The sequence below is a fragment of the Rhinatrema bivittatum genome, chromosome 1, assembly GCF_901001135.1.
Source record: "Rhinatrema bivittatum chromosome 1, aRhiBiv1.1, whole genome shotgun sequence".
NCBI classification, from domain to species: Eukaryota; Metazoa; Chordata; class Amphibia; order Gymnophiona; family Rhinatrematidae; genus Rhinatrema; species Rhinatrema bivittatum.
Window position 1 is genome coordinate 221,899,029 of NC_042615.1, and position 27,787 is coordinate 221,926,815.

Sequence of the window (27,787 nt, forward strand, 5' to 3'; positions counted from 1 at the left end):
AGGAAGCAGCTACTGCAGAGGAAATCAGCTTGGGGGTCTGCGAGCCACTCACAGGCCCTGAATTGACCCCTGCCCCTACCCCTTCTCTCGCATAGGCTTCCTGTTACTAAGGAAACCCATAATCATACAACAGCTTGCAGGTTCTGCACTATTTTCTCTGCTATAGCTGCCTGAGTTGCCACCGCTGGGCCAAGGAGCAGTGAAAGTAGGTGAGATGAGGGTTTGAGAGGACTCAGGAAGGGGCCATAGTGGGTAGGAAAGCACCCAAGAAGGGGCCAAGAGGAGGTGTAGGAGGGAGGAAGAGGATCCAGAAAGGGAATAAGGATGAAAGAAGAGGACATGGGAAGCAGGACAAGAGGAAGGGGAGGGACCTGAGAAGGGGTCATGGCAAGGGTAGGAGGACCCAGGAAGGACCATAGAGGACCCAGGAGGACCCAGGAAGGGACCATAGAGAAGCATGCCCTCAAATCATGCCAGTCAGCTATCAGGGAGGCTTGCACAGCTGCAGAAGAAATATGGGAGTGGAAAAGATGTGTGCAGGTTGCAGGACCAAAACTATTATGTGCATGGAGCCACAACCATCCCACATTCCTCCTCGACCTCAAAGAGGCTCCCCAAGATGACCTACAACTAGGAAAAGGAATCGTTCTCTCCTCCCCAGCCGCCAATAACTCCCAGAGCTTGGGAGGCCACCTACCCCACACCCCTCATTCTCAGTTTAATAGTCTGCCATGCTGCCAGGAGAGTGGTGTATGGTCTGGTATGTGGATGCTCAAGGTGGAGCAGTACATAGTGATATGTGCCACTGTTGAGTGGGAGCAGCAACAAAAGAGACAGATTGGTCGGTGAGGTTCTGCATGTGGTGCACAGGTATGTTTGGATTTTAGGGGTCAGGAGACTTGGGGGTTTATTTGTTCACATGTGAAGAAAGGCTTCTTATTTCTTTGTTTTTGTGTGCGTGTACGTACACAACACCAAGGGAAATAAAAGGAATGAGGAGAGGAAAGGGAGGCTGCCTCAGAAACCTTTACCCTTTTTTTCTGTGGCACTCTCAGAAGTGTTTCACATCCTTCTATTCTCCAAGATGCTTCCAGACTTCAAGGTGGGGACAGCGAGAGTGCCTTGTTTGTACCGAGCCAGCCTTCAAAAAGTATTCCAGCCCAAAACTGAAATCTGAAATTTCTCTCCTCAGATTCTCCTCCACCACTGCTCCAACACTCTGGGCTACTTTGTACTATTCCCCATCACCCAGTCACGGCTCTGTCCTACCCGTCTCTACTATCTAGTGTTGCAGCTCTCTCCACCTTCTGATCCCCCCCACCACCAGGTGCCAGCGCTGCACTTCTCCTTACCTGTCCCCCTTCCACACAATATCACAATTGTCTCTCCCCTCCTTCCTATCCTTTCCATTCAGTGCTGCAAAGCTCTTATGATCTTTTCCACCACCCAATCCCACTATTCTCTCATCTCCGAATTCCCCACTCAGTTCACTGGTCTCTCTTTCCTATTTCTTAATTCTTGCTGCAACTGTCTTCTTCTTCCCACCCTCCCACCATTCTCACTTCCTCCCCTCCACCAGTTGATGCTGCCGCTCTCTTCCTTCTCTCTCAGTAAGTGCCACTGCCGCTCCCCCCCCCCCAGCAGGTGCTATCATTCTCACGCCTCCAACTCTGCCATGTGCCACTGTTCTCACTGCTCTAGGTAAAATGTGTAGCTTTGAAGTGGTCTGTGGAAAACTGGAAACGGGATCGAAGTGGGCGAGTGGGAGGTGGAGGATGCCAAAATACGTCATCTGATAAAACTTGCTTTTGCTTCATGCTCTGTACAGCTCTGGGTCATTTTCCAATACAAAGAATGGAACAAGAAGTCGAAGTACTGAATGTGGGAACAAGGCAGGACAACAGACAGCAGACTCACTTAAGGCCCTGACCCTCAGGTTCAGAGGGGACTTGAAGGCTCCCTCGGGCTATAGATTTGAGGGGTGTTAAGTTATGGTTTGGGGAAAACCTGGCAACCCTAATCATGTGAGGAGGAGGGGGATAAAGGAGATGCGAGAGGATATAGAATTGGGGGTCCCCCTCCCAAACCTCTGCTCCTAACCCTAGAATGTCCAAAACTGTCCCTGAAGGGATTCATCTCAACACTACCTGTACCCCAAGACTCCACTTCATATCAACGTACAGGAGATTTTGCCTTCATATAGCAATGCTGCCAGCATCATGGAAGCTTGTACAATACATCCATCTCACACACACTGAGATGGTGCCCTATATTTATTTAAATCATGTATTTCCATGATACCACCTGTCACTGCTCTCTACATGAGCATGCCATTATACACGAGAAACTATGCTATGTAGACCCCAATAGACACATTTAGAAGCAGAAGAGGAACTGGTTCCTCTTCTTGCCACTTCTCCAAAAGGTGCTGTTTATTGCGACAACAGCTCAAGATGCCAAGCGAAGCCTAAATATGTGTTTTCTTTAAATGACAGTAATGCTTCACTCTAGTGGAGGTGCTGTACATTATTAAACAAGCAGGCATCATGTGTTCATGCTCTTTGCCTGAGAAAATGGCGGTAACCAGCTTCTACAAGTACGAGTGCCAATCACAGCTCCTGAATACTGGCGCTCCGTCAGCTGGTCTAGTACTGGGACACAAAATGCAACCCCAAGTCTGCCTGCCTCGTGTGTCTGAAGATTAGGTTCCCCCCCTTCCACATGCACACACAGTGTTGAATATGAAACTGAATAAGAAATCATAGTGGTATGGCTTGACTTCCATGATTGCCCATCGGAAGAAAATATAATAAAAATAACAGTTTTCCATCTATAATAAATACTGGGGGAGCTATGTGGCAAAAATATGCTGCTACTCTGAGCAGAAGTAAATATATTCTGAATGGAAGCCTCCCAGAGAAGAATAAATGCTGTGTGCAAGTGATTAACCCTGGCAGACCAGGTCAGGGAAGGAGTAGAGGGCGTGAGCAGTCTCTATAGTGGCTCAGTTTTCTGCGTGCTACAAAATTTCTGCTGTGCAAAGTATGTATTGACCTTCAAAAAAAAAAAAAATTCAATAAATATCCCTGATGGTGGCTCCACCTGATATTTAACTAATCTTCACCAAGTGGCAGCTCAAATTTGTAGAGGTGAAGTGAACCCCTGGACTAATAAAAATATGTGAAAATATGCAATTCTCAGGAGGAGAAAACTCAATACTGGAAAAAAAAATTGAGTACAGCATTACATGACACTGAATAATATATTCTTCTCCTGACATTTCTGCTGCACGTACCTGTATAATTCCAGCAGTAAATTCTGGACCTACATCGAGTGGGTAATTTTCTATCAAGTAGAAGGCTGCAGCACACATTACTAAGACATGCTGTTGGTTATGAACATTCACACAGCTGTAAATATGAGCAAAATAACTGCTGTACACGTCAATGAGACAATTTCATGCAGAATATAATACATTTCGTATGTATTCTTTAAAATAATAAAGATCTTCAAAGATAAAGACAATGAAGTCTGCTTTAAATTATAGTGCTGGAACATGATTAAACTGTATGTTTAAATATAAACAGGCACAAAACACTTTGCCTGGAACCTGATTCCATAAAGGCTTAGCTTTATAAATTGTATTATTCTATTCTTTCCAGCTACCTGCCTACAAAAAAGTACAACAGAGAAAACCTCTTTGCATAATACAGCACATTAGTATCAACATGGTGAAGGTAAAGGACAAGGATACAACAGAAAGTTTTTAGGGACATTATCACTTGCAGAGCCTGTCCTAAGAACAATGACAACACCCATAAAAAATATATGGTCAGATTAAGCAATCAATACATTTTATTGCCAATCTTTCTTCTGAAAACTGCTAAAAAAAAAAAAAAAGTCAAGATATCACCACATATATAACTGTATTGGAGACATACACTGCAGCAATTACATATTTGGTTTTTTTTTCTAATTAAAAACATTAAAAGTACACTATATCATAATAATAAAGATGTCAGTGTGGTGACAGCTATAGGTGATCCAGGTGTCTGCAAAGGGACATGCCTCTAGTACAGTGAAGAAGTCATGCTGCCTATTCTTCAAAGGCACCCAACGACATCCATAAGGACAAACTCCATAGATCTAGTCTCCATATTATTCCCATTTATTAAGATGCAGTGTGCTTTTCATATGAGGGCAAGTTTGTTAACTTGGGACTTGCTCTCACTGGAGAAACATCAGTTGAGGGAAAATATCTTTCAAAGATTTCAATATGTGCCTTAAGACTGAAATTTAAGAATTGAGGTTGGCTACAGGTAAATTTACTATAAATGTAGATTTTTTTTTTTGAGTGTAATAACTTGGAACCAGCTGCTTAAGAGCATTTGCCAGGAAATTAGATGTTTTAAATCAGAAAAAAATCAGCAAACAAATGGATTTGTATGTAAGAAGACAATGAAATGAAATGGGCTTGTGGCCTCTGTATGTATGTAGTCAGCCTCTATATATTTCAGTATTATGAATGTACAGTGAATGTACTTTTGAACTTTGAGATACTGTCCCTTTGATTTTCTATTATTCCTAACAGAAGATGGTTCCTCCATGTCAGATAGCTTCGATTTTAAAATTTGCAATTCTTAACTTTTAAAAGCTCAGGTTGCAATTTCACAGTGAAAAGAACTCTTAGTTACATTTATAAATACAGTTCAGAAAGTTAAAAGAGGATGGAAGCAATTCAAAGAAGCGCAACTAAAATGAGTAACACATGCCCTAACAAAGAGAAGCGTAAGACAGGTACTCAAATATACTGGCTGGAGGAAACAAAGGTAACAGTGTGATATCACAGAAACATTCAAGTATTTAGAAGACTTAAATCAAGAATAGGACAGTGCATAAAAAAAATTCAAGGACAAGGGGTCATGATAGTAAGCTGGAGGGAGGGAGGTTCAGAGAAAATATTTCTTTACTGAGAGGGGTAGCTGCCTGGCACAGAACATGAGTGGAAATGACAGATACCATTACTGTGACAGAAAGCAGAGTTGCTTACCTGTAACAGGTATTTTCACAGGACAGCAGGATGTTAGTCCTCACATATGGGTGACATCATCAGGATGGAGCCCAATCACGGAACACTTTTGTCAAATTTTCTAGAACTTTGACTGGCACCTACTGGGCATGCCTAGCATGGCACTAACCATGCATCCAGCAGGGGTCCTCCTTCAGTCTCGTGTATAGCAAAGTACGTGCGAAAAATAAAATAAATCGCAAGCGAACCCAATTCCGTGGGGTGGCAGGCAGGTTTTGTGAGGAGGAACATCCTGCTGTCCTGTGAAAACACCTGTTACAGGTAAGCAACTCTGCTTTCTCACAGGACAAGCAAGATGGTAGTCCTCACATATGGGTGAGAAGCGAGCTGAGAATGCCTGAGGAATGCACCAAATGCACTCAAAGACGTGCAACGGGCACAACAACAGGGGTGGATTTGGGTAGGAGGGCATCCTGAACACCCTGAATGGGTCGTTGGTAGGATGTTGGGTAGTTAAGCTGAGAATAAGTTGCGTAGAACAGACTGGCCAAAGACGGAATCTTGCCGGCCAGCCTTATCTAAGCAATAATGGGCTGTAAAGGTATGGAGAGGGCTCCAGGTCGCAGCCTTACAAATATCAACAAGTTGCACCAAATGAAGGTTTGCCACAGAGGTCACCACGGCCCTAACAGAGTGTGCTTTCACATGGTCTTGTAGCGGAATGCCTGCTTGCTGGTAGCAAAAGGAGATACAGTCCGCCAAACAGGAAGAAAGGGTCTGTTTCCCCACTGGATTTCCCAGTTTGATGTTATCGAAGGAAACAAATAATTGAGTGGATTTTCTGTGGGCTGATGTGCGCTCCAGATAAAAAGCTAGGGCATGTTTGCAGTCCAGGGAATGTAAAGCCTTTTCACCTGGGTTTGAATGGGGCCTTGGGAAGAAAATAGGTAAGATGATGGAGTCATTAAGATGAAATTCCGACACTACCTTTGGTAAAAACTTAGGGTGTGTACGGAGGACCACTTTGTCATGTAGAATTTTAGTGTAAGGCGGATAGGTAACTAATGCCTGTAATTCACTAACTCTTCGAGCGGATGTTATAGCGAGAAGAAAGATTACTTTCCAGGTGAGCTAGCGGAGATCACAGGAGTGGAGAGGCTCGAACAGAGGTTTCATGAGCCGCCCTAAGACCACGTTAAGGTCCCAAGCGGGAGCTGAAGGGCACAATGGAGGTTTCAGGTGGAGCAACCCTCTCATGAAGCGTGTGACTAAGGGCTGTGTCAAAATAGAGACATCTCCTACTCTGTTGTGGAAGGCGGCTACAGCATTGACATGCACTCTTATAGAGGAAGTTATCAGGCCTGACTGACAGATGCCAGAGATAATCCAGAAACTTCGCAGTGGAACAAGTGAAGGGGTCTATGGACATGGAAGTGCACCAGACCGTAAACCTTTTCCACTTGGAACGATAACAGCATCTCGTGGAAGGCTTTCATGAAGCTACCAGGACTCGGGATAACGACTCTGAAAGGTTAAGGGGTTGAAGTATTAACCTTTCAACATCCAGGCTGTCAGTGACAGGGCCTGGAGGTTGGGGTGACATAGGCACCTGTCGTTCTGAGTTATCAGAAGTGGGTCCTTCCCTAGAGAGATGTGCTGGCGAACTGATAGATCCTTGAGGATTGGAAACCAGACATGGCGTTGCCAATGAGGGGCTATCAGAATCATTAAGCCCGTGTCTCTTTGTAACTTCACAAGAGTCTTTGATATGAGTGGAAGTGGGGGATACGCGTAGAGGAGACCGCTGGACCACGAGAGGGTGAAAGCGTCCCTCGGTTGCGAGTGGCGGCTGCGAGTGAGCAAGCAGAAGTTGTCTACTTTGCGGTTGTGGAAGGACGCAAAGATGAGAGACCATTCGTGCGGATGGAAGGTCCGGCTCAAGCTGTCTGCCAGAACACTGTCCACGCCCGCCAAGTAGGTTGCTCTGAGATACATCGAGTGGGAAAGAGCCCACGCCCATATCTGTGCAGCTTTCTGACAGAAGGTAGGAGCTCGTTCCCCCTTACTTGTTGATGTACCACATCGCTACCTGGTTGTCGGTTTGAATCAGGATGGTCTTATTTGAGAGGCAATCCTGAAAGACTCTGAGGGCATATCTGATCGCTCGAAGTTCCAAGAAATGTATTTGATGTTTAGCTTCCTCTGGAGAGCAGGGACCCTGAGAGTCTGTAAGTCATTGACATGAGCATCCCAACTTAGATTGGAGGCGTCTGTCGTTAGGACAATTTGAGGCTCTGGAACCTGAAAGGGAAGGCCTTGAAGGAGGTTGGAGAACTGAATCCTCCAGGCCAGTGATAGGCGGAGCTGCTTGGTAACGTGGTCAATGCTGGACATTGGCTGGTAAGCCTGAGTCCACTGGGACTTTAGAGTCCACTACATGACTCATGGCGAGGTGTGTCATTGGAGTGACATGCATAGCGGATGCCATGTGACCCAGCAAAATGAGAAAATGATGAGCTGTCACATTGAAGGCATTGTGTGAGGGATATTAGAGTACGAGCTTGATCCTGAGGGAGGAATGCTTTTGCCTGTATGGTGTCCAGGTCGGCTCCTATGAAGGATAGGGCTTGAGATGGAACTAAGCTGGACCGGATGGTATGCATCCTAGGGTACTGAAAGAACTCAAAAATGAAATTTTTGATCTATTAGTTACAATTCGTAACCTTTCATTAAAATCATCCATTGTACCTGAAGACTGGAGGGTGGCCAATGTAACCCCAATATTTAAAAAAGGCTACAGTGAGCCTGGCTTCAGTGCCGGGAAAAATAGTGGAAACTATTCTCAAGATCAAAATCGTAGAGCTTATAGAAAGACATGGTTTAATGGAACACATGGAACACAACATGGATTTACCCAAGGGAAGTCTTGCCTAACAAATCTGCTTCATTTCTTTGAAGGGGTTAATAAACATGTGGACGTAATGTATTTGGATTTTCAGAAGGCATTTGACAAAGTCCCTCATGAGAGGCTTCTACGAAAACTAAAAAGTCATGGGATAGGAGGAGATGTCCTTTCGTGGATTACAAACTGGTTAAAAGACAGGAAACAGACAGTAGGATTAAATGGTCAATTTTCTCAGTGGAAAAGGGTAAATAGTGGAGTGCCTCAGGGATCTGTACTTGGACCGGTGCTTTTCAATATATATATATAAATGATTTGGAAATGAATACGATGAGTGAGGTTATTAAATTTGCGGATGATACAAAATTATTCAGAGTAGTTATATCACAAGCGGACTGTGATACATTACAGGAGGACCTTGCAAGACTCGAAGATTGGGCATCCAAATGGCAGATGAAATTTAATGTGGACAAGTGCAAGGTGTTGCATATAGGGAAAAATAACCCTTGCTGTAGTTACATGGTTAGGTTCCATATTAGGAGCTACCACCCAGGAAAAAGATAGGCATCATAGTGGATAATACTTTAAAATCATCGGCTCAGTGTGCTGCAGCAGTCAAAAAATCAAACAGCATGTTAGGAATTATTAGGAAGGGAATGGTTAATAAAACGGAAAATGTAATAATGCCTCTATATCGCTCCATGGTGAGACCGCACCTTGAATACTGTGTACAATTCTGGTCGCCGCATTTCAAAAAAGATATAGTTGTGATGGAGAAGGTACAGAGAAGGGCAACCAAAATGATAAAGGGGATGGAACAGCTCCCCTAGGAGGAAAGGCTGAAGAGGTTAGGGCTGTTCAGCTTGGAGAAGAGACGGCTGAGGGGGGATATGATAGAGGTCTTTAAGATCATGAAAGGTCTTGAATGAGTAGATGTGACTCGGTTATTTACACTTTCAAATAATAGAAGGACTAGGGGGCATTCCATGAAGTTAGCAAGTAGGACATTTAAGACTAATCGGAGAAAATTCTTTTTCACTCAACGCACAATAAAGCTCTGGAATTTGTTGCCAGAGGATGTGGTTAGTGCAGCTAGTGTAGGTGGGTTTAAAAAAGGTTTGGATAAGTTCTTGGAGGAGAAGTCCATTAACAGCTATTAATCAAGTTTACTTAGGGAATAGCCACTGCTATTAAATTGCATCAGTAGCATGGGATTTTCTTAGTGTTTGGGAAATTGCCAGGTTCTTGTGGCCTGGCTTGGCCTCTGTTGGAAACAGGATGCTGGGCTTGATGGACCCTTGGTCTGACCCAGCATGGCATTTTCTTATGTTCTTATGGACTTGGGGGTAGTTGATCAGAAACCCGAGAGACAGCAACGTATGGATTGTTAGACGTAAGGAGGCCAATGCATCCCTCTGAGTCGGGGCCCTTATCAGCCAATCATCGAGATAAGGGTAGACATGGACGCCCTGACATCTCAGGTAAGCCGCGACTACGAGGCACTTGGTGAAGACTCGAGGAACAGATGATAGGCCGAACGGCAGTACCCGGTACTAAAAATGCCGGGGGCCCACCAGGAAACGAAGGAATTTGCGATGGGACGGAGTGATCGAGATGTGTATATACGCATCTTGTAGATCTGGAGGGCAAAGCCAGTCCCCTCTTTGTAGAAGAGGCAGTAGAGAACCCAAGGTTAACATCCTGAACTTTTCCCTCTGAAGATATTTGTTTAAGGAACGCAGGTCCAGTATTGGATGAATGCCTCCTGACTTTTTTGGGATGAGGAAATACCTGGAATAAAACCCCTGCCCCTGCTGAGAGAGGGGCACTGGTTCTATTGCCCGGGATTTCAGGAGGGTTGATACCCCCTCTTCTAGAAGAGAGGAGGGGTAGGATGAAGCCCACATCAGCCGAGGTGGGGAGTCTGCTGGTACCAACCGGAAGTTGAGGTGGTAGCCCTGGGTCAATACAGCAAGTACCCACTGGTCTGAAGTGATCGTGTGCCATATGTGGGTAAAATGGCACAGTCGACAGCCGACTGGTATGGACGGTAGAGAAGGTTGGCTTATGCTCTCCAGCGAGGCGTCAAAATCCAGCAGCTGGGCCTGGTTAAGGGGCTGGCTGGGTCTTCTGAGGTCGGGCTTGCCTGGGCTGACCCTTCTGGTAGGGCCTGGAAGGACGACCTCGAGCGGCAGGAGGATAATATCTCCGTGGCTTGAAAAACGGTCACTTAGAATCCCTTTGGAATGTCCTCTTAGAAGTGGATGGGAAATCAGAAGGTACTGAGGAAAGCTGGTGCAGTGTTTCATGGTGGTCCTTTAGTTGTGCCACTGTTTCCTGGATTTTATCCCCGAAGAGATTATCTCCAGCGCAGGGTAGGTCTGCTAACCGGTCCTGCACCTCTGGTCTTAGGTCTGAGAACTTCAGCCAGTCCACCTTCTTGCACTAATCCCCGCTGCAGACACTCTGGAGGCAGTGTCAAAAATATCATAGGCAACGCAGACCTCATGCTTGCCAGCATCTTGGCCTTTCTGAGCCAGAGTAGATCCTGGAATTGTTCTGGTAAAGATTCTGAGAAATCTTGGATCTTCTTGAACAGGTCCCTGTTATACTGGGTCATGTATAACTGGTAGGAAGCAATGCGAGAAATGAGCATTGAGCCATGGAAGACACGCCTGCTGAAAGCATCCAGGGACCTCTGTTCCTTCCCTGGAGGTATGGAGGAATGAGGTTTAGAGCGTCGTGTCTTCTTCTGGGCTGACTCCACATCCACAGAATGGTGATACAACTGTGTTCTTTGAAACCCAGGGGCTGTCTGAACAAGGTAGGTGGCATCTGTCTTTCGGTTGACAGGTGGTACCGAGCCTTGTGCTCCCAATTCCTTTTCAGCAGGTCAATTAGGATTTCATGAATAGGGATAGACATGATTTCCTTTGGGGCATCAAGAAACTGGAGTACTTCCAGCATGTTGTGTCTTGAATCCTCTTCCGTCTGGAGCTGAAATGGAATTGTCTCAAACATTTCTTTAATAAAACAAATAAAGGACAGGTCCTCTGGAGGAGAATGTCTTCTCTCCTCAGGTGGAGATGGCTCTGAAGGTAAGTCATCAGTATCCTTGGAAGAATCATTGGTCCAAGGATCGTAAGGTTGATCACCAGCTCCCATAGGATCTCCAGAGGGGAGTAATGGTGCTATTCCCGATGGACCAGGCCTAGGCATCGGAGGAGGCACAGACGGCATCGATGGCGGCACCGATGGAGGGTATAGGCACCGATGGAACCAGCGACATCTATGGATGAGTTGGTGGCAAGATCCCAGATGGCGGTATGGATATCGGTGTTTCTTCATCCTCTGATGACAGAGGTATTGGCATGGAAGGCTATGGACATACCGGTGTCCTCGGCTCCAGCAGCGGAAGAGCACTGATCAATACATCCAGCCTGCAGAGCAGCGGTGTGAGCACCGTGGGAATCGGGTCGGTGACTGGGGCTCGCATCAGCATCGATGGAGGTTGTAAGCCCTACAGTGCCTTACCAATGGCCTCTTGGATCATCTGATCCAATTCCTCGTGGAAGCCTGAGGCGTGGAACCCCAGGTCCGGAGTAGGAGACAACACTGGCGTAGCTGGAGGGTCCACCGGTGAAAGTGGAATCGCAGCTCCCGGCACCAATGAAGGTGGGGAACGCCTCGGTGACCCAGTTGCAGAGGAGGATGGGGCATTCTCTGGATGGGATTTCTTTATCGCTGGCTCTATCGACGCTGATGCCAAGGGCTTGCCTGGATCAACGGACTGAGCCTTCCGATGACTGTGTTGACGCTTTTCACAATGTTCTCCTCGGTCCTTCTTTTGAGGTGATGAAGAAGAGGTCAACACCTTTGGAATAGTCAATGCCGGTGGGACAGCACCGGTGTCCCGTTGCTGGTGAGAGGTCGATGGTACCGGCTCAAACGAAGTCGAAACGGTCGATGGAGTCGGGGATTTTGACTAAAAAGAAACTCCATTTTTTCTGAGCGGGCCTTACGGCCCTTCAGTGTTATTTGGGCACATTTGGTGCAAGTTAGCATGTCATGGTCGGACCCCAAACACAATACACAAACCCTATGCAGGTCTGTGATGGACATTGTCCGAGGACAATCAGGGCACCGATGAAAACCCGACCCCATGGCATCGACAAAAATTTAGCCATAGTGTGGTCGAAGGTCCCGAAGAAAAAACTTGACGGGAATCGAACGCAACTAGGGTAAAACCTTACGTTCCGACCGCAGAGTACTGTTATCGATAGGGGGACCCCATGGGGTAGACATTTTTGAAAAGTTTGAAAGATGTTCCGTGAGAAAAATTCCTGTCAGGAGTCACTAGAGAGCTCCTAAACCCACGTGCCTACTGCTGCGTGGAAAAAAAAGAAACCGAAAGGGAACCCCTGCAGGATGCAGGGTTAGTGCCATGCTGGGCATGCCCAGTAGGTGCCAGTCAAAGTTCTAGAAACTTTGACATAAGAACATAAAAAATTGCCATGCTGGGTCAGACCAAGGGTCCATCAAGCCCAGCATCCTGTTTCCAACAGAGGCCAAACCAGACCACAAGAACCTGGCAATTACCCAAACACTAAGAAGATCCCATGCTACTGATACAATTAATAGCAGTGGCTATTCCCTAAGTAAACCTGATTAATAGCAGTTAATGGACTTCTCCTCCAAGAACTTATCCAAACCTTTTTTGAACCCAGCTACACTAACTGCACTAACCACATCCTCTGGCAAAAAATTCCAGACTTAAAATGTGCATTGAGTGAAAAAGAATTTTCTCCGATTAGTCTTAAATGTGTTACTTGCTAACTTCATGGAATGCCCCCTAGTCCTTCTATTATTCGAAAGTGTAAATAACCAATTCACATCTACTCGTTCAAGACCTCTCATGATCTTAAAGACCTCTATCATATCCCCCCCTCAGCCGCCTCTTCTCCAAGATGAACAGCCCTAACCCCTTCAGCCTTTCCTCCTAGGGGAGCTGTTCCATCCCCTTTATCATTTTGGTTGCCCTTCTCTTTACCCTCTCCATCGCAACTATATCTTTTTTGAGACGCAGCGACCAAAATTGTACACAGTATTCAAGGTGCGGTCTCACCATTGAGCGATATGGAGGCATTATGACATTTTCTGTTTTATTAACCATTCCCTTCCTAATAATTCCTAACATTCTGTTTGCTTTTTTGACTGCTGCAGCACACTGAGCCGATGATTTTAAAGTATTATCCACTATGATGCCTAGATCTTTTTCCTGGGTGGTAGCTCCTAATATGGAACCTAACATCGTGTAACTACAGCAAGGGTTTTTTTTCCCTATATGCAACACCTTGCACTTGTCCACATTAAATTTCATCTGCCATTTGGATGCCCAATCTTCGAGTCTTGCAAGGTCCTCCTATAATGTATCACAATCCGCTTGTGATTTAACTACTCTGAATAATTTTGAATCATCCGCAAATTTGATAACCTCACTCGTATTACTTTCCAAATCATTTATATATATATTGAAAAGCACCAGTCCAAGTACAGATCCCTGAGGCACTCCACTGTTTACCCTTTTCCACTGAGAAAATTGACCATTTAATCCTACTCTCTGTTTGCTGTCTTTTAACCAGTTTGTAATCCACGAAAGGACATCGCCTCCTATCCGATGACTTTTTAGCTTTCATAGAAGCCTCTGATGAGGGACTTTGTCAAACGCCTTCTGAAAATCCAAATACACTAACATCTACTGGTTCACCTTTATCCACATGTTTATTAACCCCATTCAAAAATATGAAGCAGATTTGTTAGGCAAGACTTACCTTGGGTAAATCCATGTTGACTGTGTTCCATTAAACCAAGTCTTTCTATATGCTCTACGAGTTTGATCTTGAGAATAGTTTCCACTATTTTTCCCGGCACGGAAGTCAGGCTCACTGGTCTATAGTTACACGGATCGCCCCTGGAGCCTTTTTTAAATATTGGGGTTACACTGGCCACTCTCCAGTCTTCGGGTACAATGGATGATTTTAATGATAGGTTACAAATTTTAACTAATAGATCAGAAATTTCATTTTTGAGTTCCTTCAGAACCCTAGGATGCATTCCATCCGGTCCAGGTGATTTGCTACTCTTTAGTTTGTCAATCTGGCCTACTACATCTTCCAGGTTCACAGTGATTTCGTTTAGTTCGTCTGACTCATCACCCCTGAAAACCATCTCCGGAACTGGTATCTCCCCAACATCCTCATTAGTAAACACAGAAGCAAAGAATTCATTTAGTCTTTCTGCAATGGCCTTATCTTCCCCAAGAGCCCCTTTAACCCCTCGGTCATCTAATGGTCCAACCGACTCCCTCACAGGTTTCTTGCTTCGGATATATTTAAAAAGGTTTTTATTATAAGTTTTTGCCTCTATGGCCAACTTCATTTCAAATTCTCTCTTCGCCTGTCTTATCAATGTTTTACACTTAACTTGACATTGCTTACGTTTTATCCTATTTTCTTCAGATGGATCCTTCTTCCAGTTTTTGAAAGATGTTTTTTAGGCTAAAATAGCCTCTTTCACCTCACCTTTTAACCATGACGGTAATCGTTTTGCCTTCCTTCCACCTTTCTTAATGTTTGGAATACACATGGACTGCGCCTCTAGGATTGTATTTTTAAACAATGTCCATGCCTGTTGAATACTTTTAACCTTTGCAGCTGCACCTTTCAGTTTTTTTCTAACTATTTTTCTCATTTTATCAAAGTTTCCCTTTTGATAGTTTAGTTTTAGAGCTGCAGATTTACTTATTGCCCCCCTTCCAGTTATTAGTTTAAATTTGATCATGTTATGATCACTGTTGCCAAGTGGCCCTACCACCGTTATCTCTCTCACCAAATCCTGTGTTCCACTAAGAATTAAATCTAAAATAGCTCCCTCTCTTGTTGGTTGCTGAGCCAATTGCTCCATGAAGCAGTCATTTATTATATCCAGGAACTTTATGTCTCTAGCAAGTCCTGATGTTACATTTACCCAGTCAATATTGGGGTAATTGAAATCTCCCATTATTATTGCACTGCCAAATTGGTTTGCTTCCCTGATTTCTCTTAGCATTTCATCATCTGTCTGACCATTTTGTCTAGGTGGACGGTAGTATACTCCTATCACTGTACTCTTAACTACCACAGATGGGATTTCTACCCATATAGATTCTGAGCATTTAGTCTCTTGTATGATCTTTATCCTGTTGGACTCTACACCCTCCCGGACATAAAGTGCCACACCCCCACCAAGTTGATCCTCCCTATCATTGCGATATAATTTGTACCCTGATATAGCACTGTCCCATTGGTTATCTTCCTTCCACCAAATCTCTGTGATGCCAATTATGTCAATCTCATCATTTGCTGCTATACAATCTAACTCTCCCATCTTACTTCTTAGACTTCTGGCATTGGCATATAGACATTTCAAAAATTTTTTTTGTTTGTATTAACAACCTGCTTTTCAGTTGTTAGTTGATAATTCGGAAATCATCAGCTTCGGTGATTTTTTACATATAGGCACATGGACTATGTTTGCTTTTAATTGAACCTCTCTGTTGGCATGCCCTAACTCTCCTGTTTCATTAGTGTACCATGATTGGGCTCCATCCTGATGATGTCATCCATATGTGAGGACTACCATCCTGCTTGTCCTGTGAGAATACAAACCATTCTAGAGACAGATATTAAAGAACAGTAGTAGAATCAGGGCTGTGACTAAATTTTGAGTTAAATTGTATGCTTATCTACTGAAAATAACAGAATTAAGAGGGAAGGCAATAAACCTAAGTGACTTGAATATGAGAGGTTTCCTGCAGGCAGCTGAACGTGAATGACTTGAAAGATATATTCTTAGCTAGAACAGTGCAGAGTGGAATAAATGGATAGACTAGGAGGTCCAATTGATTCTTATCCACTGCCATCTGCTATGTAACAGAAAGAAAATAAATCCAATGCCATGGGGGCCTTACTGTGCTATGCCTCTCAGGTTGGACAGCAAATAATCGCTAATAACTGGAATAAGCTGTTTTGCTGTTTCATCAAGCAGGTCACACTCCAGGACATAGAGGACTCCATGCAGAGCTCCAATCCGGCTGGGCATATGGGTACTACGCAGGGTTGTCTCCAGCATACGACTTACTGCTTCTGCTACAGCCTTCTCCTAATGCACATAAACAACAAACACAAATAAGAGCAGTAGGGATCCAGTTCAACATTCCTGAATACTTAAAGCGTCTTTCGGATGCTCATCGATGCTTCAGGCCTGCAGAAACATAAAGTAGTACATTATTAAAGAGAAGAGTGCAAAGAAGTGTGGTGGCATCTACTGATGTTTAAATACATCAAGATTTAAATCTGTCTAGAGGGCTGGCCCTGTGGCTTACTGCCCTGCAGAAGGTCCCTGGTTTGACTACCGGATTGGGCTTTCCACACCCCAATTCCAGGGGCAGTTTTATAATGAAGCAGGGTGAGGCGGTTGCTTCAGGTGGCAGAATTCTGAGGCAGCAAAAAATGCCCCTCTCAGAATGTCATTGTGGCATCCGCCTCACACTGCCTGCCCCTACCACGGCTGCCAACCCAGGCCTGTGGTGGTAGAAGAGAGGAGGGATGCTGCTTTGGGCCGCCACCACTGGAGACCAGGCCGGTGGTGGCTGAAGGAAAGCGGGATGGGGGGTGCAGGGGGCAGGGCGGAGTGGGGTGGAGCGCTATTCTCAACCCTCGCCTCAGGTGGCAGATTGCCTTGAGCTGTCCCTGCCCAGTTCAACCAGGGCTGGGGATGCTGCTGAGGCAGTGTTTACAGCCCTTGGGGGGAGGGAGCCATGGCCATTGTTAAGACTGACACCTGGTGGCCAAATTTAGAATCCATGATACAGGGATCTGGAAGAAGCCCTAGTGCTTGGCTCCTGATCTCAGGACTGTTGCTATAATGAACAGTGGAGATAGGGGAAAAATCCCCAGGTAGTTGAGAATGACCGCTCATGGTGTCAGAATTCAAAAATTGGGTCTCACTGAACTGGAAGAAAAAGGAGAACCAGGAACTACTAAGCCAAGCGAAAATAATAATCTGTCTAGATGCACACAGAGTGAAATCTCACTTGTTTGACAAAAAAGTAGCTTAATCCTTTTGGGGGATTCAGATCTAAAGAGAGGGGGAACAATCAAATTCACTACAAAAACTAGTGCTAAAAAATCTGAAACCACTCCTCCACTTTAGTGACTTCCGTCTAGTAGTCCAATCTATAATTCTGTCTAAGTTAGACTACTGCAACTCTTTACTGCTAGGTCTCCCGCTCTTATCTACAAAACCCTTACAGATGGTGCAGAACGCTGCAGTGAGGCTACTCACCAACACAAATAAAAGAGCCCACATCACACCTATTCTTCACAGCCTTCACTGGCTTCCTATAAAAGCCAGAATTACCTTCAAGACACTATCAATGATTCACAAGGATATTATGGGCATCGCCCATCTAAATCTAAACTCGCAACTCTGCCCTCATACATCACAAAGACCCATCAGATACAACTACAAAGGTTCCTTATATGCTCCCCCGATGAAAACTTCACTTACAAAACGAGCACTCTCCACAGCCGGGCCCACTCTCTGGAACTCATTACCGCCGGATCTACGCCAAGAGACTTGCCATCTAACTTTTAAGAAAAACCTAAAAACATGGCTCTTCCGGCAAGCCTATCCAGAATCACAAGAACATTCTGACACCGGTCAAAGAACAAAATAGTCCACCACAAGCTCCTCGACCACCCATGATCTGGACAGTCCACCTGTATTGAATACACTCTTCTGTTGATGCATTAGTTCGTCGAGCTCTTGCACTACTCATGTTTGCGCCCATCTACACATTATTCTATTAACTGTATATCCCAAGTTACACTACCCCTATTTAGCCAGTACCCATATTTATCCACGTTACTTTGTTGAGTTACTGTTGCCTATGTAATATTTATTGATGTTCCTATGTTCAGAAACTCTGTTTATTGTAACGCCTTAACCGTGACAGTTTTGTTCTTTGGAAACCGACCTGATTTGATACTTGTATTAAGAAGGTCGGTATATAAAAATCCTAAATAAATAAATAAATAAATAAATAAATAGTCAAAGACAACACCATAGAAAGCAAAGTTGTCTGTACTGCAGATGCAGCGTTTATTATTAGAAAGCATCCTTTTCACTATGGGCAGGGATTCAAAAATTGCTCCAGGACAGACATGCACCTGTCATATAATCATGCCCCTCATTAATCATTTATTTGGGGGAGGAGGAACAAGAAGTACATGGCTTGTGCACAGCTCCCACCCTACACCCATGCAGCCCTCTCGTTCTCCTCCCCTACTCTCCATCCCCACATGCAGATCTCTCACTCTCTTCTCTAACCCACCCAGGTGCAGTCTCCTTCACTGCCTGTCCCCTCTCCCCCTCTGGTGCAATCCTACCTTTCTTCCTCCAGTCCCCTCTAATGCAGCCCTCTCACAGTCCCTCTTTCATCCATGTCTCCTTTCTCCCCCGTTTCCTCAATCCTCTCAATCTTCTTCAGTTCCCATTCTGCTGCCTCCCAGGCCTTGGTCAGGGCTGAAGACAAATCTTTCTCCCCACTAATTAGGGGACCTTGACTCGGGCCCAAGATGCTTTCTACTCCTCCTGAGCCTGCTGCCATTGTCACCTCTTGCTCCAGGATCCTGACTGGGGCCAAAGATGCCACCTTAGGTTTGTTTTACTAACAGAAAAAAAAAATCTTCAGTCCTCATTGACTATAGTCATACATTTTATGATTGGAAATACTACACAGCAGCTGAATGCTATATGAACAAAATAGATGTTAAAAGCAGCCAGGAAAATCTGATGATTGAGAAGTACATTTGTGGTCAGTGACTCCAGTGCCAACATGTCCAATTCTACCTGAATTCTAATGATGCTCTAAGCCACTTTGAGCAGCCTTTGAAAAAACAAGTTAAAAATCAAAATTCAAAATCCAATGTGCTGTAGAAAAGCACTATAGGTGGTTTATCTACTTTGGACATCTTGCATTACCACAGATCAGTGAAGACTGTCCTACCATTCCGAGGACTGCAGCTGCTTTGCAGATTGCTGGCGTCAGATACTGGTTGAGAATCTCATCCTCAGACGGATGTAGCTTCTGTAATTCTGTCAGGGTTGTATACATCATTTCAAACTGATTTCTTTCTGTGAATAAATCAGACACTGCCAGAAGCTGAAAAGAATAAAACATAACAGTTATCAGAGAATGGAAACCACTATTTCAGCAAAGGTTGGCTAGGATGAAATACACAGCCGTGGGACTATAGTAGGATAGCCCTGAAAGTAAATGACTTATGAAGAAAATGAAGTGAAAAGGAAGGTACCATTTTGTGTGATGTATCTATAACAATATTGGAAAGGTGTACTGCAAGGCATGCACATTTCCAAAGGTGTTCCCTACAATGAGCACAAACTTCCATTTATGCATAAGAGAGAGAGAGAGAGGTCGATTCTGAATGTATGTGTGTGAGAGGGTGGCTTATTGTGAGGGGGAAGTGTCTGCAAGCATGCGTGCGCATGTGTGTGTGAACGTGTGCGTGTGTGAACGTGTGCGTGTGTGAACGTGTGCGTATGTGTACTTGAGGCTGCTGCTCTCCCTTCTGTCTCCCTGCCACCCATACATTTTTTCCCCTCATTCATCCCCTTCACCAACTCCTGGTGAGATTAAAGGGGGATGTAGCAGTTGGGAATACACCAGCCACTTCACTGCAAGTCATCAAATGGAAAAAAAAATCCCAATAATTTTCATCTATCTCTTCCACTTACAAGCGTAATTTTCTTGGTAAGGGAAAATTATGCATGTAAATTGAAAAAGGACATGCAAGTAAATCAGTGTTGACATAAGGCATTCTCCACTTGCTGTAAAGAATGTTTAAAAAGCTAAAACTCAGCAGTGAAGGAGAACCATGCTTCTTTCACACATCTTAAAGCCCAGTTAGATTTTTCTCTGTATTCTTGGTGTGTATACCATCAGATTAATGAAATCAACTCAAGTTAATAAACAATTACCAACATTCACAATGGCGCACATGGTTACAAGAGACACAGTTGCTTACCTGTAATCAGTGTTCTCTGGGGACAACAGGGCAATGAGCTACCAAGTCATCCAACTGTGCAGACTAGGAGTGTTTCCTCAAAAGCTGTAGAAAAGCCCAGGAAGCTTTAGATGACAGGCGTGTGACTTTCCCCCCATACAGGGTCACCTCAGTCCTATATAAAAGTGAAATTCAACTCCAAAAAGGAAAGGTGGAGGGTATGTATGGCTATTTATCCTGCTGCCTCCAGACAGTACTTTTTATATTGAAAGTATCTTTGTTTTCTCAGTAGACAAGCAGGATATATCAGACACACAAATGGGAAACCTTGACTAGGGTGTGCCTTACAATAAGAGAGAGGCAAACAACTACCAGATCACCAACATATGTGAAAAAGCATTTTTTTGTGGGCAAAACACTATTCTGTTTTGTCCTTTTTTAAGGAAGGAAATTCAAAATAGAAAGAATGGGGCCTTGGAGGGGATGGAATTGGATTCTACCCCTCAAAAAGGCCCTGGAGCACACACTGACCAAACGTGTCAGGAGTCAGTTTCTAAACAATAGGAAGAAAATATATAAACAGAAGCTTACACTGCAGCCTTTCAAATCTCTTTGATAAAGGAGGATATCCAAACTGTGCAGGGCCTGGGAAAAAATGCTGGTAGAATGACAGACTAGTTAATATGAAAATTAGGCAGGAACTTGGGATGCCTATGCAGCAGTACTATATTATGATTAAATTAGTAGAAGGTGGTTAAGTCACTAGGATCTAGACTATGGGCTGAAGAAATTGCCACCAAAAATATGATCTTCCAGATCAGGCACTTGAGTTCACAAGAGTTTTACTTCTGGGGGAATTCTGCATTGTGCAGAATTTGGCAGAATTCCTCTCCAATACAGAATTCTACATTTACTCACAGAATTAGGTGCAGAGATCAGGAGGCAGCAGCAAAGGGGGTGGAGGCCTGTGCAGGTTGGAAGAGAAGAAGGAATAGTCTTAGTGTCAACTGGAAGTGACAGTGGTGGGCTGGCCTCTGTGAACTGGAAAGGAGTTGGAAGAGTCTGCATTGGCCCACACAGGCCAGAAAAGATGAGCCTGCAGCATTGCTCTTGATCTACGCGACCCAAACAAAGCAGGGAGAAATAGGGGTCTGGTGGAGCCTGAAACAGCATGGTAAACAGCAAGCTTTGGGCAAGGTAAGAGATAGCTGAGAGTCTTGCTAAAGAGGGGGCGGCAGATAGAAAGCTAGGATGTCTTGCTGGGACAAAGGAAAAAAATAGGGGGTCTGTCTGCCCCTCCCCTCCCCCTCCAGGAGTCAAGTCTGAGTGAGGACAGACAGAAAGAAAGCTGGGGGCTCTTGCTAGGGTGAGGGGAGAGAACTGGGGGGGGGTGCAGAGAGACAGCACTCAGGGGAGGGGTTCAAGCCTTGTGGTGGGCTTCCTAGGGTGCAGGGGGGCGAGAGAGAGAGAGAGAACAGGGGATGGTAGTTTGAGCCTGGTGGAGCACAGAGAAGAAATCTGGTGGGGGAAAAGGGATGAACTCTTCCCCATGTATGATCTCTCCCCCACCGTTGGGATCCCCTGGTTTGCTCATTACCTCCCCTAGAGGAGGTAATGAGCAAACCCCCTCCCTTCCCATCCCTATCCCCGCCTATCTCATAAGTATCCTTCTGCATTCCCGTGACATCCATCATGCTCACTCACCCTATCCTCAACCGTTGGTCCCACTACCACAGGAAGCAACTAAGTAACTTACATTCCCCACGCTACCGAAATTTACTCCCCATCATGCTTTCGCCCTTCACACAGTTTCTTGACCTGACAACCTTCACCCTACTACTCTGCAACTCTCAATCTATCTCTAAAAAAAAATACCTATTCTCAACGACATCCTACTCAACTCTAATCCTGACATACTCGCCCTCACTGAAACCTGGCTTAAGGAAACACACACTGTCCTATTGAACCAATTACCCATTCATAGCTACGACATATTCTCATTACCTCAACCAACAGGAAGAGGAAGCCTCCTAGCAGCAAAAAGAGAACTGAAATGTTCATCGCTTCCTGCAAACACTATTCCTAAAATAGAAGCTGGCCTATTCAAGTCTTCCCTCCTTCAAATTTGTCTCATATACACTCCCCCTGGAGTCCTCGACAACAATCCCTCACCCTTCATTGAACTTCTAATGCAAAACATTGATCTTGACAGCCCCGCCATCATCCTTGGGGACTTCAACCTCCATGTTGATGCCACCACCTGCATTCCCTCTTGCAAAGCCTTCCTTTTCTCCCTCAAGGCCACGGGCTTCACCCAAATAGTAAACACTCTCCCATCCATAAAGCTGGTCACACCCTTGATCTAATATTCATCAACTCCTGCTTCCAACCCAACGCTGCCCTATCCTGTACTCATATACCCTGGTCTGACCATGCTCTACTAACAACCACCCTCCTGATTAACTGCACTCACCACAACCTCCCCTCCAACAAAGCTATTCATTTCAGGAAACTATGTGGCAGAGACGACCTTATCTCATCCCTCTCCCACAGCTTAAAGAAGCTTGACTGCACTGATACTGAAATGGCCTTCGCATCCTGGAATGAGATCACTTCTAATGTTGCTAACTCCTTATGCCGCCTCATCACAAAAGCCATTCACACTTCCGAAACCGCTAATAAACCCTGGTACACTCCCGATCTCAAGACCCTTAAACATGCGCTAAGACACCTTGAAAAGAAATGGCGCCAAGACCCCTCCCCATCACTCCTGGCCAACTACAAAACTGCCCTACACAAATACTGTACTGCTATCCTTAAAACCAAGAAAGACTTCTATGCAAGCAGAATACACGACCTACAATTTAATGCCAAGGTTCTATTCTCCTATGTCGCTGAGCTCACCAAGCCACCTAATACTACTCCGACTGACTCTGACACTCAAACTAAATGTGATAAACTTGTCATCCACTTCAATAAAAAAGTATCTAAACTCATACAACGATTTCCTTCCTCAATCCCCCCTCCCATTCCCATCACTACTACCTCACTAACTCCCTTTAACGCCTTTGAACTGACCTCATCTATAGAAACAGAAAACATACTTAAAAAAATGAGACCTGCCCTACACCCCTCCAACACATTGCCCACCAAAGCCCTACTATCAATCTCCAAAACCCTCACTTTCTGAAACAATTGCCTCCAATCCATCAACCTCCTTCTTGCCAGTCTCAGCTTAATTCTCAACACATCCAAAACCGAGCTCCTTCTCATCACACAGGATGACAACAATCCAGCAATCTACCATCTCCCCACGACCTTAACGACCCCCATTACCCACGCGAGAGACCTTGGCGTAATTCTGGACAACCGACTGAACCTAAAAAAATTTGTCAACACCACCACAAAAGAATGTTTCTACAAACTGTATTTATACTGTATTCTGTATTTACACTTTTTTATAATATTACTATGTTTAATTGGTATTTTGTTCTATTGTTCTATGTAAAGCCCCTACTCTGTTTGGGCATTTCAATGTTGTATGTAAACCGGAGTGATTTGTAGTTCTTACAAGAATATCGGTATATAAAAATTAAAAATAAATAAATAAATAAAACTACAAATCCTAAAAAAGTTGAGACATCTACTACACCTACATGACTTCTGGACAGTACTCCAAGCCACCATATTCTCCAAAATGGATTACTGCAACTCTCTCCTCCTAGGCCTCCCCATAAACACCACTAGACCTTTACAGATGCTTCAGAACACTGCGGCAAAGATCCTGACCAATACCAGCAGAGGAGAGCACATCACGCCCACCCTTAAGTCGCTACACTGGCTCCCCATTAAATTCAGAATCCTCCACAAAGTCCTCACCATGATACACAAGACCATTCACAACCAGTCCTCTCTTCAGCTCAATATCTCCCTACGCCACCACACCTCCTCTAGACCAATCAGAACAGCTTACAAAGACACTCTGTACGCTCCGCCTGCCAAGTCCTCACTAAGGAAACGTGCCTTCTCCACAGCTGGTCCCTCCCAATGGAACGCCCTTCCGTCAGACATCCGCCAGGAACCTTGCCCACGGACCTTCAGGAAAAAGCTAAAGACGTGGTTATTCAAACAAGCGTTCCCCTAAAGAACAGATAGCCTCTCGCGGACCCTATTTCTTCATCCATTCTGAGCACGTTCTTGATCTTAAGTATTATTTCTGTTGTCTCCAAGCCTCATGTTCTAATCGATCTTCTGCATGGTTCTACCCCTCTATAACCCTCCCATTACCAGACCATAAGGTGCCTCTGGTCGGTATATATTTACTGACCGGGTAACCGAATTGACTTACATACTTTGTTTCCTTGCTATGAGCCGCCATTATTTCTCATAGTTATGCATTTAGTGTTGGAGGCTAACCTCATGCTCTAGTGTTGCTAAACTTAATCTCACAATTATGCTTTTACTGATTGTTGCTAACCTTGTACTCTAGTGTTCCTATACATCCCTTGTTGATGTTATTCTTGTTCGATGTATCCCTTGTTCGATGTAATAATAATTTGTTTAACCTTGGTTCGATGTAAACCGATGTGATATGTCTATTCATGAATGTCAATATAGAAAAGTGCTAAATAAATAAATAATATCTATTCCCAGCACCATAGCAAAACCCATTGCTGATTTAATCAATTCCTCACTTTCCTCGGGAATTATTCCCGATCCACTCAAGCAAGCCTCCACTGAGAAAATTGACCATTTAATCCTACTCTGTTTCCTGTCTTTTAATCAGTTTGTAATCCACACAAGGACATCGCCTATCCCATGACTTTTTAGTTTTCTTAGAAGCCTCTCATGAGGGACTTTGTCAAATGCCTTCTAAAAATCCAAATACACTACATCTACTGGTTCACCTTTATCCACATGTTTATTTACCCCTTCAAATAAATGAAGCAGATTTGTTTGGCAAGGCTTTCCATGAGTAAATCCATGTTGACTGTGTTCCATTAAACCATGGCTTTCTATATGCTCTACGATTTTGATCTTTAGAATAGTTTCCACTATTTTTCCCGGCACTGAATTTAGGCTCACTGGTCTATAGTTTCCCGAATCGCCCCTAGAGCCCTTTTTAAATATTGGGGTTACACTGGCAACTCTCCAGTCTTCAGGTACAATAGATGATTTTAATGATAGGTTACAAATTTGAACTAATAGATCAGAAATTTCATTTTTGAGTTCCTTCAGTACCCTAGGATGAATACCATCTGGTCCAGGTGATTTTCTAATCTTTAGTTTGTCAATCTGGCCTACTACATCTTCCAGGTTCACAGTGATTTGGTTCAGCTCATCTGACTCATCACCCTTGAAAACCATCTCCGGAACTGGTATCTCCCCAACATCCTCAATTAGTAAACACAGAAGCAAATAATTAATTTAGTCTTTTCTGCAATGGCCTTATCTTCCCCCTAAAAGCCCCTTTAACCCCTCCATCTTCTAATGGTCCAACCGACTCCCTCACAGTTTTCTTGCTTCAGATATATTTTTAAAAGTTTTTATTATGAGTTTTTGATTCTATGGCCAACTTCAGTTCAAATTCTCTCTTCACCTGTCTTATCAAAGTTTTACACTTAACTTGACAATGCTTATTCTTTATCCTATTTTCTTCAGATGGATCCTTTTTCCAATTTTTGAAGGATGTTTTTTTTGGCTAAAATAGTCTTTCACCTCACCTTTTAACCATGTCGTAATCGTTTTTCCTTCCTTCCACCTTTCTTAATGCATGGAATTCACCTGACTACACGTCTAGGATTCTATTTTTAAACCATGTCTATGCCTGTTCAACACTTTTAACCTTTGCAGCTGCACCTTTCAGTTTTTTCTAACTATTTTCCTCATTTTATCAAAGTTTACCTTTTGAAAATGTATTAGAGCGGTAAATTTACTTAGTCCCCCTTCCAGTTATTAGTTTCAATTTGATCATGTTATGATCACTATTGCCAAGTGGCCCCACCCCCATTACCATCTGTCACCAAATCCTGCGTTCCACTAAGAATTAAATCTAAAATAGATCCCTCTCTTGTTGGTTCCTGAACCAATTGCTCCATGAAGCAGTCATTTATTACACCCAGGAACGTTATGTCTCTAGCAATTCATGATGTTACATTTACCCAGTCAATATTGAGGTAATTAAAATCTCCCATTATTATTGCACTGCCAAATTGGTTAGCTTTCCTGATTTCTCTTAGCTTTTCATCATCTGTTTGACCATTTTGTCCAGGAGGACGGTAATATACTCCTATCACAATACTCTTACCCAACACACATGGGATTTATACCCATATAGATTCTACTGAGCATTTAGTCTCATGTATGATCTTTATCCTGTTGGATTCAATACCCTCCCGGACAAAGTGCCACACCCCCACCAAGTTGATCCTCCGTATCATTGCGATATAATTTGTACCCTGATGTAGCACTGTCCCATTGGTTATCTTCCTTCCACCAGGTCTCTGTGATGCCAATTATGTCAATCTCATCATTTACTGCTATACACTCTAACTCTCCCATCTTACTTCTTAAACTTCTGGCTTTGGCATATAGACATTTCAAAGTGTGTTTTTTGTTTGTATTAACAACCTGCTTTTCAGTTCTTAGAGATAATTTGGAAATCTTTAGCTCAGGTGATTTTTTACATATAGGCACATGGATTACGTTTGTTTTTACTGGAACCTCTCTGTTGGGATGCCCTAACTCTCCTGTTTCATTAGTATCCTTCAAGGATACATTTCTCTGAACCATGCACTGCTGAGAGACTGTCGGCTTCCCCCCTTGTTCTAATTTAAAAGCTGCTCTATCTCCTTTTTAAAAGTTAGTGCCAGAAGCTTGGTTCCACTCTGATTAAGGTGGAGCCCATCCTTTCGGAAAAGTCACTCCTTCCCCAAACGTTTTCCCAGTTCCTTACAAAACTGAATCCCTCTTCCCTGCACCATCGTCTCATCCAAGCATTGAAACTCTAGAGCTCTGCCTGCCTCTGAGGACCTGCAGGTGGAACAGGAAGTATTTTGAAGAATGCCACCCTGGAGGTTCTGGATTTCAGCTTTCTACCTAAAATCCTAAATTTGGCTTCCAGAACCTCTCTCCCACATTATCCTATGTCGTTGGTGCCCACATGTACCACGACAGCCTGCTCCTCCCCAGCATTGTCTATCATATCCTGATACCCTCCCCCCCTGTATTATTTGAATCAGCTATGCCCATTAGGGTATCGATATATTGAACATGAACACCCAGTAAAAAGAGGGGGAGGTAGCCTTATTATCTATAAGGCAGTAATTAAGGTAGAATATTTGGGGGTAATTCCCCCTGACCTAGTGGAAGCATTGATTGTAAGAATATTGAGTTGGATTTTGTGTGCCCTATATAATCCACCAGGATAATCTGTAAATCATCTTCAGACTCTGGGTGATTTTTTACTTTCCCACCATTTAAAGTATGAAAAAATAGTATTGGTGGGAGATTTTAATGTTTATGCAGAAAGCAGAATGCCTTGGCAGAGTATTGAATTGTTGGATTTGATGAAAGCTTCTAACTTTGCTCAATTGGTCTCTATGCCTACTCATGTTGGAGGTCATATTCTGGATTGGCTTTGCTGTCCTGAAAAATGGAAAGATTTTGTAGTAGATCTAGAAATCCATAAAATATTATGGTCTATTCATTGTTTTTTCATGTTTAAGC

At 43.9% G+C, this 27,787-nt stretch overlaps 1 protein-coding gene across 1 annotated transcript in view; it reads right to left on the reverse strand.

The window, feature by feature from the left end:
* Window positions 1–27,787, reverse strand: part of HTT (huntingtin) — a 797,032-nt gene that overhangs the window by 66,532 nt on the left and 702,713 nt on the right. Inside the window, exons 60-62 of the mRNA XM_029606726.1 lie at window positions 19,042–19,197; window positions 15,940–16,130; window positions 3,296–3,410 (exon numbers count right to left, since the gene is read on the reverse strand). Coding sequence (XP_029462586.1) covers window positions 3,296–3,410; window positions 15,940–16,130; window positions 19,042–19,197 — 462 coding nt within the window. The remainder of the gene's footprint in view (window positions 1–3,295; window positions 3,411–15,939; window positions 16,131–19,041; window positions 19,198–27,787) is intronic.